This window comes from Hyla sarda, chromosome 8, assembly GCF_029499605.1.
Source record: "Hyla sarda isolate aHylSar1 chromosome 8, aHylSar1.hap1, whole genome shotgun sequence".
NCBI classification, from domain to species: Eukaryota; Metazoa; Chordata; class Amphibia; order Anura; family Hylidae; genus Hyla; species Hyla sarda.
In genome coordinates, this window is record NC_079196.1 from 202,510,468 (window position 1) to 202,523,933 (window position 13,466).

General features: G+C 40.6%; 1 protein-coding gene across 4 annotated transcripts in view; it reads right to left on the reverse strand.

The window, feature by feature from the left end:
* SCNN1B (sodium channel epithelial 1 subunit beta) overlaps positions 1–13,466 on the reverse strand; it is a 93,654-nt gene that overhangs the window by 18,901 nt on the left and 61,287 nt on the right. For all 4 annotated transcript variants that reach the window (XM_056535684.1, XM_056535687.1, XM_056535686.1 and 1 more), the window contains exon 6: positions 555–718. In XM_056535684.1, coding sequence (XP_056391659.1) covers positions 555–718 — 164 coding nt within the window. The remainder of the gene's footprint in view (positions 1–554; positions 719–13,466) is intronic.

Sequence of the window (13,466 nt, forward strand, 5' to 3'; positions counted from 1 at the left end):
CCATTACTGTCTGCCAGGTACGTACTAAAAATCACCTAATGCTGGATAACCCCTTTAACATACCTTACGCCTGAACCCCATTGGATGTGACCACCCATCCATGGCCATGTGACCATATGAATAACCTGTATTATATTAGAATTATAATGCCACTTATTTTAAAATGTATCTCAAAATTCAGGAAAGAGATTCCAGCCCTAATGCCACTTTTATGGTGTAATTATACCAAAGAATCATCCAGTCCTTGCTGATATTTTGTGTTCAGATCCTTCAGTTCCTGAAAATACATTAGTATCCACGAGAGCCGCGAATCTTACCACACCCCCTCCCCTGCTCCGCGTCAACTCCCTGGGAGGTTGGGAACTTAAAAGCCAACAAATGAGATAACATCCACTTGCAAGTAAAGAACATTGTTATAATAACGGCAATAAACATAGTAGAAGAAAACTATTATGAGACTGTCTAAGATTGGATTCACCCAGTTTTAACCAAACCAGAAGCTGGCCGGCGTCCAATCAGATAACATTGTTCTGCGTACTTTCCCATCAACATACCACAAGAACAGCTATGGAGGTCTCGGTCCCGGGCATGGCATAAATCCCCAGGTCCTTCAGGAACGGGAAGCTTCTTTGCTGGTGGAGAATAAGTCTGGCAGCGGCTGTGGTCTGAAGAAACGGAATGTATTCTTCCTGGTCAATGTCAAGAACAATCTTCAGTCCTACGGGGGAAAACAAATAGGATTATATAGTTAATACTGTTAGTTCAAGACTTGTTGGTGCTGGTCTGAGGGCTGTCCTGTTCCTTGAAGGTGTCTTCCCATCTCTTTCTAATTTTAAGGGGAACTCCACTGCCCCAGCGTCCGGAACATTTAGTTCCGAGTGTTGGGTGTGGGCTGCGGGTGTCGTGATTCCACGGCCATGCTCTTTGTGACGTATCGCCACGCCCCCTCGATGCAAGTCTATGGGAGGGGGCGTGACGTCCGTCACGCCCCCTCCCATAGACGTGCATCGAGGGGTCTTGGCATGATGAGGGGCATGGACGTGATGTCACAACCCCCACAGCCTGAACCCAGCATTCGGAACTAAATGTTTCGGACGCTGGGGCAGTGGAGTTCCCCTTTAATGGGTTCCTGTTAGCTCTCAGACTGAATAACAAACATAAATTCTCAAATTTTCCATAAAGCATATCCACTTTAGGGATTATCACCTAAATCCAACATGCCCAACCCTATGTCCAGAGGTGAAACGTGTAGCTTTAGGGCCCCCATTACCAAATCTGTAAAAGGGCCCTGTGTCTACTGTGCACATGGCCGGCTCTAGCCATAGGCAGGTTACATGGGGAGGTGGTTTGTTACAGTGTGTCACCCCAGTAGTAAGGTGAATACATGAGGAGGTGGTGGGAGGGGGCGGCGTCAAAGATAGCATTTACATAGGTTGGCAAAAATCCTTGTACCATCCCTGACTGTGCGCCATATAAGACTGGTGAGGGTCCCACCTAACAGACATTTATGTCTTGTCCAATAAAGATGTATGGGTTGTAGAGTTTATGCACTTGGCCATGTATTATGGCTTGCTGAAAAATACTGAACCATATATACAGTGGGGCAAAAAAGTATTTAGTCAGCCACCAATTGTGCAAGTTCTCCCACTTATAAAGATGAGAGGCCTGTAATTTCCATCATAGATATACCTCAACTATGAGAAACATAATGAGAAAAAAAAATCCATAAAATCACATTGTCTCAAAGAATTTATTTGCAAATTATGGTGGAAAATAAGTATTTGGTCACCTACAAACAAGTAAGATTTCTGGCTCTCACAGACCTGTAGCTTCTTCTTTAAGAGTCTCCTCTGTCCTCCACTTGTTACCTGTATTAATGGCTCCTGTTTGAATTTGTTATCAGTATAAAAGACACCTGTCCACAACCTCAAACAATCACACTCCAAACTCCACTATGGCCAAGACCAAAGAGTTGTCGAAGGACACCAGAAACAAAATTGTAGACCTGCACCTGGCTGGGAAGACTGAATCTGCAATAGGCAAGCAGCTTGGTGTGAATAAATCAACTGTGGGAGCAATTATTAGAAAATGGAAGACATACAAGACCACTGATAATCTCCCTTGATCTGGGGCTCCACGCAAGATTTCACCCCGTGGTGTCAAAATGATCACAAGAACGGTGAGCAAAAATCCCAGAACCAAACGGGGGGGGGGGGGTGACCTAGTGAATGACCTGCAGAGAGCTGGGACCAAAGTAGCAAAGGCTACCATCAGTAACACACTACGCCTCAGGGGACTCGTGCAGGATTCAGTGCCAGATGTGTCCCCTGCTTAAGCCAGTACATGTCCGGGCCCGTCTGAAGTTTGCTAGACAGCATTTGGATGATCACGAAGAGGATTGGGAGAATGTCATATGGTCAGATGAAACCAAAGTAGAACATTTTGGTAACAACTCAACTCGTCGTGTTTGGTTGAGAAAGAATGCTGAATTGCATCCAAATAACACCATACCTACTGTGAAGCATGGGGGTGGAAACATCATGCTTTGGGGCTGGTTTTCTGAAAAGAGACCAGGACGACTGATCCGTGTAAAGGAAAGAATGAATGGGGCCATGTATTGTGAGATTTTGAGTGAAAACCTCCTTCCATCAGCAAGGGCATTGAAGATGAAATGTGGCTGGGTCTTTCAGAATGACAATGATCGCAAACACACCGCCCGGGCAACAAAGGAGTGGCTTCGTAAGAAGCATTTCAAGGTCCTGTAGTGGCCTAGCCAGTCTCCAGATCTCAGTCCCATAAAAAACCTTTGGAGGGTGTTGAAAGTCCGTGTTGCCCAGCGACAGCCCCAAAACATCACTGCTCTAGATCTTTGACCTCTGTCATTGCCAACAAAGGGTATATAACAAAGTATTGAGATGGACTTTATTTTCCACCACAATTTGCAAATAAATTCTTTAAAAATCAGACAATGTGATTTTATGGATTTTTTCACATTATGTCTCTCATAGTTGAGGTATATCTATCATGAAAATTACAGGCCTCTCATCTTTTTAAGTGGGAGAACTTGCACGATTGGTGGCTGACTAAATAGGTTCCCCCCCCCCCACTGTATCTTCAATGTAATAGGGGATAGGGAGAAATTTGAGGGAGAGGGGTAAGATCAGCTTTTCTTGCAATAGTTTGGTTACATCATATTTAAAATGGCCATAGAAAAATTCTCATAGGGCCGACATCCCCATTCACATCAACATTCTAGGTCTTTTTTTTTCGGAGAAGGGGTAAGCCACAACCAGACAGCTCTGGCGGCAGCTTATCTCTCCCAGAATAATAGGGTCGAGCAACAAAAATCCAGCATGTCCAACCTTCGTCAATCTGTTGGTGGGGACTGCAGTGTTTGGGTTTGCCGCACTTTAGTAAAGCTCCATCCGGTCTGCTGTATCTGCAAATCCAGCGGCCATGTGGCTGCCCTTACGCCCGAAAATATAAGCTAGCCTGAGTCTGGCATACATTTCTGCGACTTTCATAATTGCAATAACCAATTGCATAAAACTTATTCCCTACCCTTTGGATGGGGGATGAGTTTACCGTACTGGAGTACCCATTAATTGGAAGCTCATTTTGTCAGTATATTTTACCAAAACCGAGAGTAGGTCCAAAACACATAAAAAGATGCAAAGCTTTCCATTATAGCTTTTCTCCAGTCTGAGTCTGTGACTGAGAAAGCCGCCATGTTGTGGGATAAGCAGAAGTAAAGCAATTGCAATGTTACCCAATATTAAATTCAGCCCCAACCTGTAACATTACGTTCAACCACAGGACACGTGACGCCCGTCTATCTCGGGGAGATCTTCCACAAGTAGTAAACAGGTATTTGAAAAGAACACATTTCATCTGAAGACGGCGCTCAATAAAGCGATTAAACTCTTATAGTGTCTCTACCGCCATATAGTCATGCGGTGTGATGCTGATCTGGGCAGATAAATGTAAGCTCATAGTTTAAAATGTTTTTCTGGATTTATTCATGTTGCATGTTTCTATATAGCGCTACTATTAGGATACTGTATGGTCCTAGTATTAGGGTACTGTATAGCACTATTATTAGGTTACTATATGGTCCTAGTATTAGGGTACTGTATAGCACTATTATTAGGATTCTGTATGGTCCTAGTATTAGGGTACTGTATAGCACTATTATTAGGTTACTATATGGTCCTAGTATTAGGGTACTGTATAGCACTATTATTAGGATACCGTAGGTCCTAGTATTAGGGTACTATATAGCACTATTATTAGGATACTGTATGATCCTAGTATTACGGTACTGTATAGCACTATTATTAGGATACTGTATGGTCCTAGTATTAGGGTACTGTATAGCACTATTATTAGGATACTGTGTGGCCCTAGTATTAGGGTACTGTATAGCACTATTATTAGGATACTGTATGGTCCTAGTATTAGGGTACTGTATAGCACTATTATTAGGATACTGTATGGTCCTAGTATTAGGGTACTGTATGGCACTATTATTAGGATACTGTATGGTCCTAGTATTAGGGTACTGTATGGCACTATTATTAGGATACTGTATGGTCCTAGTATTAGGGTACTGTATAGCACTATTATTAGGATACTGTATGGTCCTAGTATTAGGGTACTATATGGCACTATTATTAGGATACTGTATGGTCCTAGTATTAGGGTACTGTATAGCACTATTATTAGGATACTATATGGTCCTAGTATTAGGGTACTGTATGGCACTATTATTAGGATACTGTGTGGCCCAAGTATTAGGGTACAGTATGGCACTATTATTAGGATACTGTAGGTCCTAGTATTAGGGTACTGTATAGCACTATTATTAGGATACTGTGTGGCCCTAGTATTAGGGTACTGTATAGCACTATTATTAGGATACTGTATGGTCCTAGTATTAGGGTACTGTATAGCACTATTATTAGGATACTATATGGTCCTAGTATTAGGGTACTGTATGGCACTATTATTAGGATACTGTGTGGCCCAAGTATTAGGGTACTGTATAGCACTATTATTAGGATACTGTAGGTCCTAGTATTAGGGTACTGTATAGCACTATTATTAGGATACTGTAGGTCCTAGTATTAGGGTACTGTATAGCACTATTATTAGGATACTGTATGGCCTTAGTATTAGGGTACTTTATGGCACTATTATTAGGATACTATATGGCCCCAGTATTAGGGTACTGTATGGCACTATTATTAGGATACTGTGTGGCCCTAGTATTAGGGTACTGTATGGCACTATTATTAGGATACTGTGTGGCCCTAGTATTAGGGTACTGTATGGCACTATTATTAGGATACTATATGGCCCTAGTATTAGGGTACTTTATGGCACTATTATTAGGATAGTATATGGCCCTAGTATTAGGGTACAGTATGGCACTATTATAAGGGTACTGTATGGCCCAAGTATTAGGGTACTGTATGGCACTATTATTAGGATACTGTGTGCCCCTAGTATTAGGGTACTGTATGGCACTATTATTAGGATACTATATGGCCCTAGTATTATGGTACTTTATGGCACTATTATTAGGATACTATATGGCCCTAGTATTAGGGTACAGTATGGCACTATTATAAGGGTACTGTATGGCCCAAGTATTAGGGTACTGTATGGCACTATTATTAGGATACTGTGTGGCCCTAGTATTAGGGTACTGTATGGCACTATTATTAGGATACTGTGTGGCCCTAGTATTAGGGTACTTTATGGCACTATTATTAGGATACTATATGGCCCTAGTATTAGGGTACAGTATGGCACTATTATAAGGGTACTGTATGGCCCAAGTATTAGGGTACAGTATGGCACTATTATAAGGGTACTGTATGGCCCAAGTATTAGGGTACTGTATAGCACTATTAATAAAAGTAAGCTCATAGTTTAGTAGTCTTTTCTAGAGTCAGTCACGTTGCATGTATAGGCTGTGTTCACCTACAACAGTAATTATATCATTTTATTTTCTAGATCAGGAACTTATGTCTGATGGATTTAGAAGATGTACCCTGTAGATCGGTGAAATGTTATTATCTTGAGACATTTAATGGAGTACTTCTTTAATTCAAAATTGATGAAGTGCATGGACCAACATGTCTATAGAACAGTGTTCCCCAATCAGGGTGCCTCCAGCTGTTGCAAAACTACAACTCCCAGCATGCCCAGAGAGCATGCTGGGAGTTGTAGTTTTGCAACAGCTGGGGGCACCCCGGTTGGGAAACACTGCTATAGGAGCTGTCCGGGCATGCTGGGAGTTGTAGTTTTGCAACATCTGGAGGTCCGCAGGTTGAAGACCACTGCTATAGGGTCTAAAGATTATAATGTATCCCCTATTCATAGCAAGGGAACAATGAATTCTAAAAGTGACCATATACTTTCAATAGTGGACAAAAGATCCCTCCATATACTTGGCTCGATGTGTTGTCAGTGGAGAGAGGAGGAATAAGCCGATGCCAGACACCTCTGGCGGCAGCTTACCGCTCTGAGAACAAAACGATTAGGCAGCCAAAATTCAGAGGCTCCCACACAGTTGTCTGGTCCCCCCAAATTCATCGGGTTTGAGAGACTTTTTTTTAATCCTAGGTGTTGCAAAAACTACAACTCCCAGCCTTCGGTTGTCTGGGCATGCTGGGAGTTGTAGTTTCACAATAGCTGGAGGCCCCTGATTGGGAGAAGGCATGTTACATATCAAAGACAAAAATCAAGGTAATTGAACATAACTGCAGCTACAAAAAGGGACATCACTGTATAAACCACAAACACAAGTGTTACTGTCTGAAATGACTATAAATAACAGCTACTCAAACCGGCCCGTCTTCTTATAACTCTTATATTCTTACAAGATCCTAATAAAGAAGGAACAATTACCCCGGCCCTCCATTATAAAGGGGGCAGCACCATTCTGCCCCACCACTGCTCATTTCATTATTACCCGCCATTAATCGGCATTGGATGATACTATTGTTTGGACACTGTATTGCGGCATTGCTTGGGCAGTGCATTACTATGTGGCATTATGGTCAGTGTATAACAATGTTATCTAGGCACTGCAATGTAAGCTACCGCTATTGTGTTATTTGTGATGTGTTGTATTGGCAACAGCACTATTATGGGGAAAAGCATATAGCACTATTATTAGGGTACTTTATGGTACTATTATGAGGATACTGTATGGCCCCCATATTAGAGTAGTGTTGAGCGGCATAGGCCATATTCAAATTCACGATATTTCGCGAATATATGGGCGAATATTCGTCATATATTCGCTAAATTAGCATATTCGTAATATTCCCGTTTTAGTTTTGCATATGCAAAAATCTGCATATGCGAAAATTTACATATGCGAAAATTCGCACACCAGTCTCACACAGTAGTATTAGAGCCTTCTTTACACCACACAAGCTGGAAGCAGAGAGGGGTGATCACTGTGATGTGTATTGTGAAAAAAATAAAAAAATAAAAAGAATATTCGTAATTTCCAATATATATTGCTATATTCGCGAATAAAATTTGCATTGCGAATATTCGCGAGCAACACTATATTAGAGTACTGTATGACATTAGTATTAGGATATTGTATGGCACTATTATTAGGGTACTATATGGTACTATTATAAGGATACTGTATAGCACTGTTATTAGGATACTGTATAGCACTATTATTAGGATACTGTATGGCCCCCATATTAGAGTACTGCATGACATTAGTATTAGGATATTGTATGGCACTATTATTAGGGTACTATATGGTACCATTATAAGGATACTGTATAGCACTGTTATTAGGATACTGTATAGCACTATTATTAGGATACTGTATGGCCCCCATATTAGAGTACTGCATGACATTAGTATTAGGATATTGTATGGCACTATTATTAGGATTGTGTATAGAACTAATATTAGGGTACTGTGTGGCACTACTATTAGGATACTGAATGGCCCTAGTACTGCATGGCACTATTATTAAGATATTGTATTGCACTATTTCAAGGATACTGTATGGTACTATTATTAGGGTAGTGTATGACACTTATTGTAGAATACTGTATGACACCAATGCTAAGATATTGTATGGCACCATTATTACCGTACTGTATGGCGCTATTATTAAGATACTATATGGTATTATTATTAGGCTGCTGTATGGAGCCATTATTAGAATACTGTATGGCACTATTTCTCAGATACCCTATGCCACTAGTATTAAGGTACTGTATAGCACTATTATTAGTGTACTGTATAGCGCTATTATTAGGATACTGTATGGCACTATTATTAAGATATTGTATAGCAATATTATTATACTGTATGGCACTATTATTAGGGTACTGCATAGCATTATTATTACAATACTGTATGGACCCAATATTAGGATACTGTATGGCATTATTTCTATGACACTGTATTGCACTATTATTAGGGTACTGTTTAGCACTATTAATATTGTACTTTATAGCGCTAATATTAGGATACTGTATGGCACAATTATTAGAGTACTGTATGGCATTATTATTAGGGTAGTGTATGGCACTTTTTCTAGGATACTGTAGGACACTATTATTTGGATATTGTAAGAGTTTTATTAGGGTACTGTATAGCGTTATTATTAGGGTACTGTACAGCACTATTATTAAGGTGGTGTAAGGTACCATTTCTAGGATACTGTATGGCCCTATTATTGTGACAGTGTTTGATACACTTGCTGTATGACTTTTTATTTTATTTGAATGTTATTTTATCACTGTGATTTTTCTGAACTTTCTTTAATCTGTTCTATTAATCTCCTCAAAGACCAGGGAACAGCGGCCAAAAAGTAGACTCTATAGACTTGAATCCATCCCTGTACTCTTATCATATTTGATATAAATATTATAGGTATTGATATCAGACCGAGAGGAAAATAAACCCTATGTGCAGAGAAACCGAACTCAAGGGCGAAACAGGAGATTCCGATTTGTTTTTTAGATATAAACAGTCAGAACATTGAGATATTCTGGGCACTAGTTCTGAACGCGGGAGCCGAAGAGAGATAACACCTTGTTTTATCGAAAAACTATTTCTGGATCCCATTCAGGTGACATATTCAATTTCCATATTGTATTTTAAGAACATTAAAAAGAACTTTTAGCTGGGATCTGTTGAGTTTTTAGAGTTTACAAGGTTGGTAAGGACACATAGACTTATACAACTCTGGTCAGAGAAGTCATCATTTATATTACGGATGTCTTCTTGTGTGGCAGAAGGGCGCCAGGACCGGTGAGCAATTGCCAATTCTGCCCCCCTTTAATATAAACCAGATTCTGGATAAAAGTATAAAAAAAAGTATTAAAAAAAACAGTCACACATTTTTAGCATTGCCAAGTTTGCCAAAAGTCTAAGGCTTGTGAATCATGAGACAAGCATCAAATTCCCTTTATTACACTTAAATGCAGACACTAGATCACAGACTAGATCCTGAAATAAATATAGTCCCCAGACCAGAGTTCTCCAAATAAATACAGACCCCAGACCAGACCTCCCTTAATGAATACATACCCTAGACTAGAGCTCTCTAAATAAATACAGACCCCAGACAAGATCCTCTCAATATATACAGACTAGAGACCAGACTTTCTTAAATAAATACAGACCACAGACAAGACCTCCCTAAATAAATACAGACCCCAGATTCCCTACATAAATACAGACCCCAGACCAGACTAACCTAAATAAATACAGACCCCAGATTCCCTACATAAATACAGACCCCAGACCAGACTAACCTAAATAAATACAGACCACAGACAAGACCTCCCTAAATAAATACAGACCACAGGCAAGACTTCCTTAAATAAATACAGACCACAGACAATACCTCCCTAAATAAATACAGACTCAGATTCCCTAAATAAATACAGAACCCAGACCAGACTAACCTAAATAAATACAGACCCCAGACCAGACTAACCTAAATAAATACAGACCCCAGACCAGACTAACCTAAATAAATACAGACCACAGACAATACCTCCCTAAATAAATACAGACCCCAGATTCCCTAAATAAATACAGAACCCAGACCAGACTAACCTAAATAAATACAGACCCCAGACCAGACTAACCTAAATAAATACAGACCCCAGACCAGACTAACCTAAATAAATACAGACCACAGACAAGACCTCCCTAAATAAATACAGACCACAGGCAAGACTTCCTTAAATAAATACAGACCCCAGACCAGACTAACCTAAATAAATACAGACTATAGACAATACCTCCCTAAATAAATAAAGACCCCAGATTCCCTAAATAAATACAGACCCCAGACCAGACTAACCTAAATAAATACAGACCCCAGACCAGACTAACCTAAATAAATACAGACCCCAGACCAGACTAACCTAAATAAATACAGACCACAGACAAGACCTCCCTAAAAAAATACAGACCACAGACGTGACCTCCCTAAATAAATACAGACCCCAGATTCTCTAAATAAATACAGACCCCAGACCAGACTAACATAAATTAATACAGACCACAGACAAGACTTTCTTAATAAATACAGACCCCAGACAAGAGCTCTCTAAATAAATACAGACCCCAGACCTCCCTAAATAAATACAGATCCCAGACTTCCCAGATAAATACAGACGCAAAGCTCTCTAAATAAATACAGACCACAGACAAGACCCCCCCTAAATAAATACAGACTCCAAATAAGACTCTCATACTGGATTCTACGTTGTTCCAATTTCTGTGAGACAATTCTTACTCAGTTTCTGAAAATGGTGGAAGATCCCAGATAAGTGGGATAATGGGTCCACCTGACGGGGTCACAACTTAGGTGGTATGGCGACTATATAGCAATATTTTTATAAATTTTTTCAGTCTTTGGATATGTATTTATGATATGTAAAACTCTTCTTTGGACCGCCTTACTATGGTAAATAGCATTAGTCTGCCATGAGAAAGCTCAAGAAAGAAAAGTGCTTGGTGGAAAGCTTTTATAGACGTGTCCCCACCCACATCCGACCTACTGCTAACGTGTATGTAAAATGATCTCTAGCATAAATGAATAACTTATAATTAAGTCTGCCCAAATGGATTGCTCCTGAATTCTTAATTCCTGACACCCATGCTCCGAGCTGTTTTGCCTCATCCCTTCTTGTTATAGATGCCACTATTATATTCCATAAAAATATAATAACCAATGTGGCCTGAGACACACACAGACACAACATGTAATATTCTGCCTCATAAATGTCTTATTCCACTTTCTATCTGCTCCTTGTTCTTGGTGACCTATTGAGTAGATTGGAAGGCCTGACACATGACTTCAGGATCAGGGCGTGCTTATAGTCAGAAACTACTTAGGAATGGGAGCTATATACACAAAACGGTGGGAGATTTCATATCAAGACTTTTAGAAGAAATAGTGAAAAATATTGGGCCGGTGTTGGCGCTGGTAATCTGGATATGGAAAGACTAGGAACACTGTATCGTCCCTTTAAAATGGTTTATTGGTACAGGCAACGCGTTTCTGGTCCATACCGGACCCATCGTCAGGCAAAGTGTGATACACTTTACCTGACGAAGGGTCCGATATGGATCAGAAACACGTCCAGATTACCAGCGCCAACACCGGACCAATTTTTTTCACTATTTCTTCTATTGTGCTAACCTGGGACAGCGAGGCTGCTACCAGAGGACAGTGGCTGCGGATCTGGAGACATAAAATTGAAAACACTATACTGGGTGTTGTGCTCTCAGCGCAACCCGACTCGGTGAGTGTAATTCTATATACCGCCTGGACCTTTCTCATAACGGCCTTCACTAGGGGCGCAAACTTCCCCTTTTTTTCTTCTTTTTTTCTATGTGGATATCAAGACTTTTGGCAAAGCTCCTTAAAGGGGTATTCCAGGCAAAAACTTTTTTTTATATATCAACTGGCTCCGGAAAGTTCAGAACAGATTTGTAAATTACTTCTATTAAAAAATCTTAATCCTTCCAATAGTTATTAGCTTCTGAAGTTTTCTGTCTAACTGCTTATCGATGATGTCACATCCCGGGAGCTGTGCATGATGGGAAAATATCCCCATAGGAACTGCACAGCTCCCGGGACGTGAGTCATCAGAGAGCAGTTAGACAGAAAACAACAACTCAACTTCAGAAGCTAATAACTATTGGAAGGATTAAGATTTTTTAATCAAAGTAATTTACAAATCTGTTTAACTTTCCAGAGCCAGTTGATATATAAAAACAAGTTTTGGCCTGGAATACCCCTTTAATGTTCTATTATATTCTTTCTAGGTACTTGACGTCCCTAAATTCCATCATAGGCTATAAAGCTCAATGTATAATCCCCATAGATGCCATGGATGGCCGGCACCTAACAATAGAAAATACACATCTAGTATTACCCAGTATTTGCTGTTTCATGTCCTTTTCCAGGTGATGAAAAGAAGAAGATCATATGTTGTAATACCAACTTGGCACATAGCGTGTTGGCAGTACCGTGTAGAACACAGTGTGGTCAAGTCTGTGTCTTGTAATATTGTGACTCTGACCTCAAATCCCATCACTCTCGACTACCCGGCCAAGTATAATACCAATAGATAGTACTGAAAGAGTAAACAAGAAAACCCCATTAGGCGGTGACTTTGGAGCCAGTCCCTTGGGGTCCAATGGCGTCTATTCCATATGGGATGAGCTACAATAATAACAACAAAGGTACTCACCTACAAACCAAAACCTCACCTACAGTCATGTGGTGTGGTCATTTTTATTATTATCACTCATAACCTGTTACTGAGCATGCCTCGTAAAGTCATACTCGTAAAGGGGTATGCCGCTGCTCAGCGTTTGGAACAAACTGTTCTGAACGCTGGAGCCGTCGTCGGGAGCTCGTAACATCATAGCCCCACCCCCTCAATGCAAGTCTATGGGAGTGGGCTTGACGGCTGTCACGCCCCCTCCCATAGACTTGCATTGAGTGGGCGGGGCTATGACATCACGAGCTCCTGGCTCCAGCGTTCGGAACAGTTTGTTCCAAACACTGAGCAGCGGAGTACCCCTTTAAGGGGTGACCTCCTGTATAGAGAAAAACGCCCCCTACGCGTTTCTGCAACCAAGAAGTGGTGACATCATCAGGGGAGATACCTGCAGGAATGAGGGGATCCTGTGCATATGTTGGTGGTTATATATATATATATATATATATATATATATATATAACATCAGTAGGACGTCCTATCAGTTAGCCTATAATACAGGCCCTACAATACAATGCCAGGATCTCCAATATTAATCGCATTAGGTTCAGCATTGCTAGTCCTAACATCGTGTCCCCTAGCCGCACCTCAGAATCAGATGCCGGTGTCACGCTGAGGACTGTGCCCCAGTCCGGAAAAAGGTCACATGACCACAGT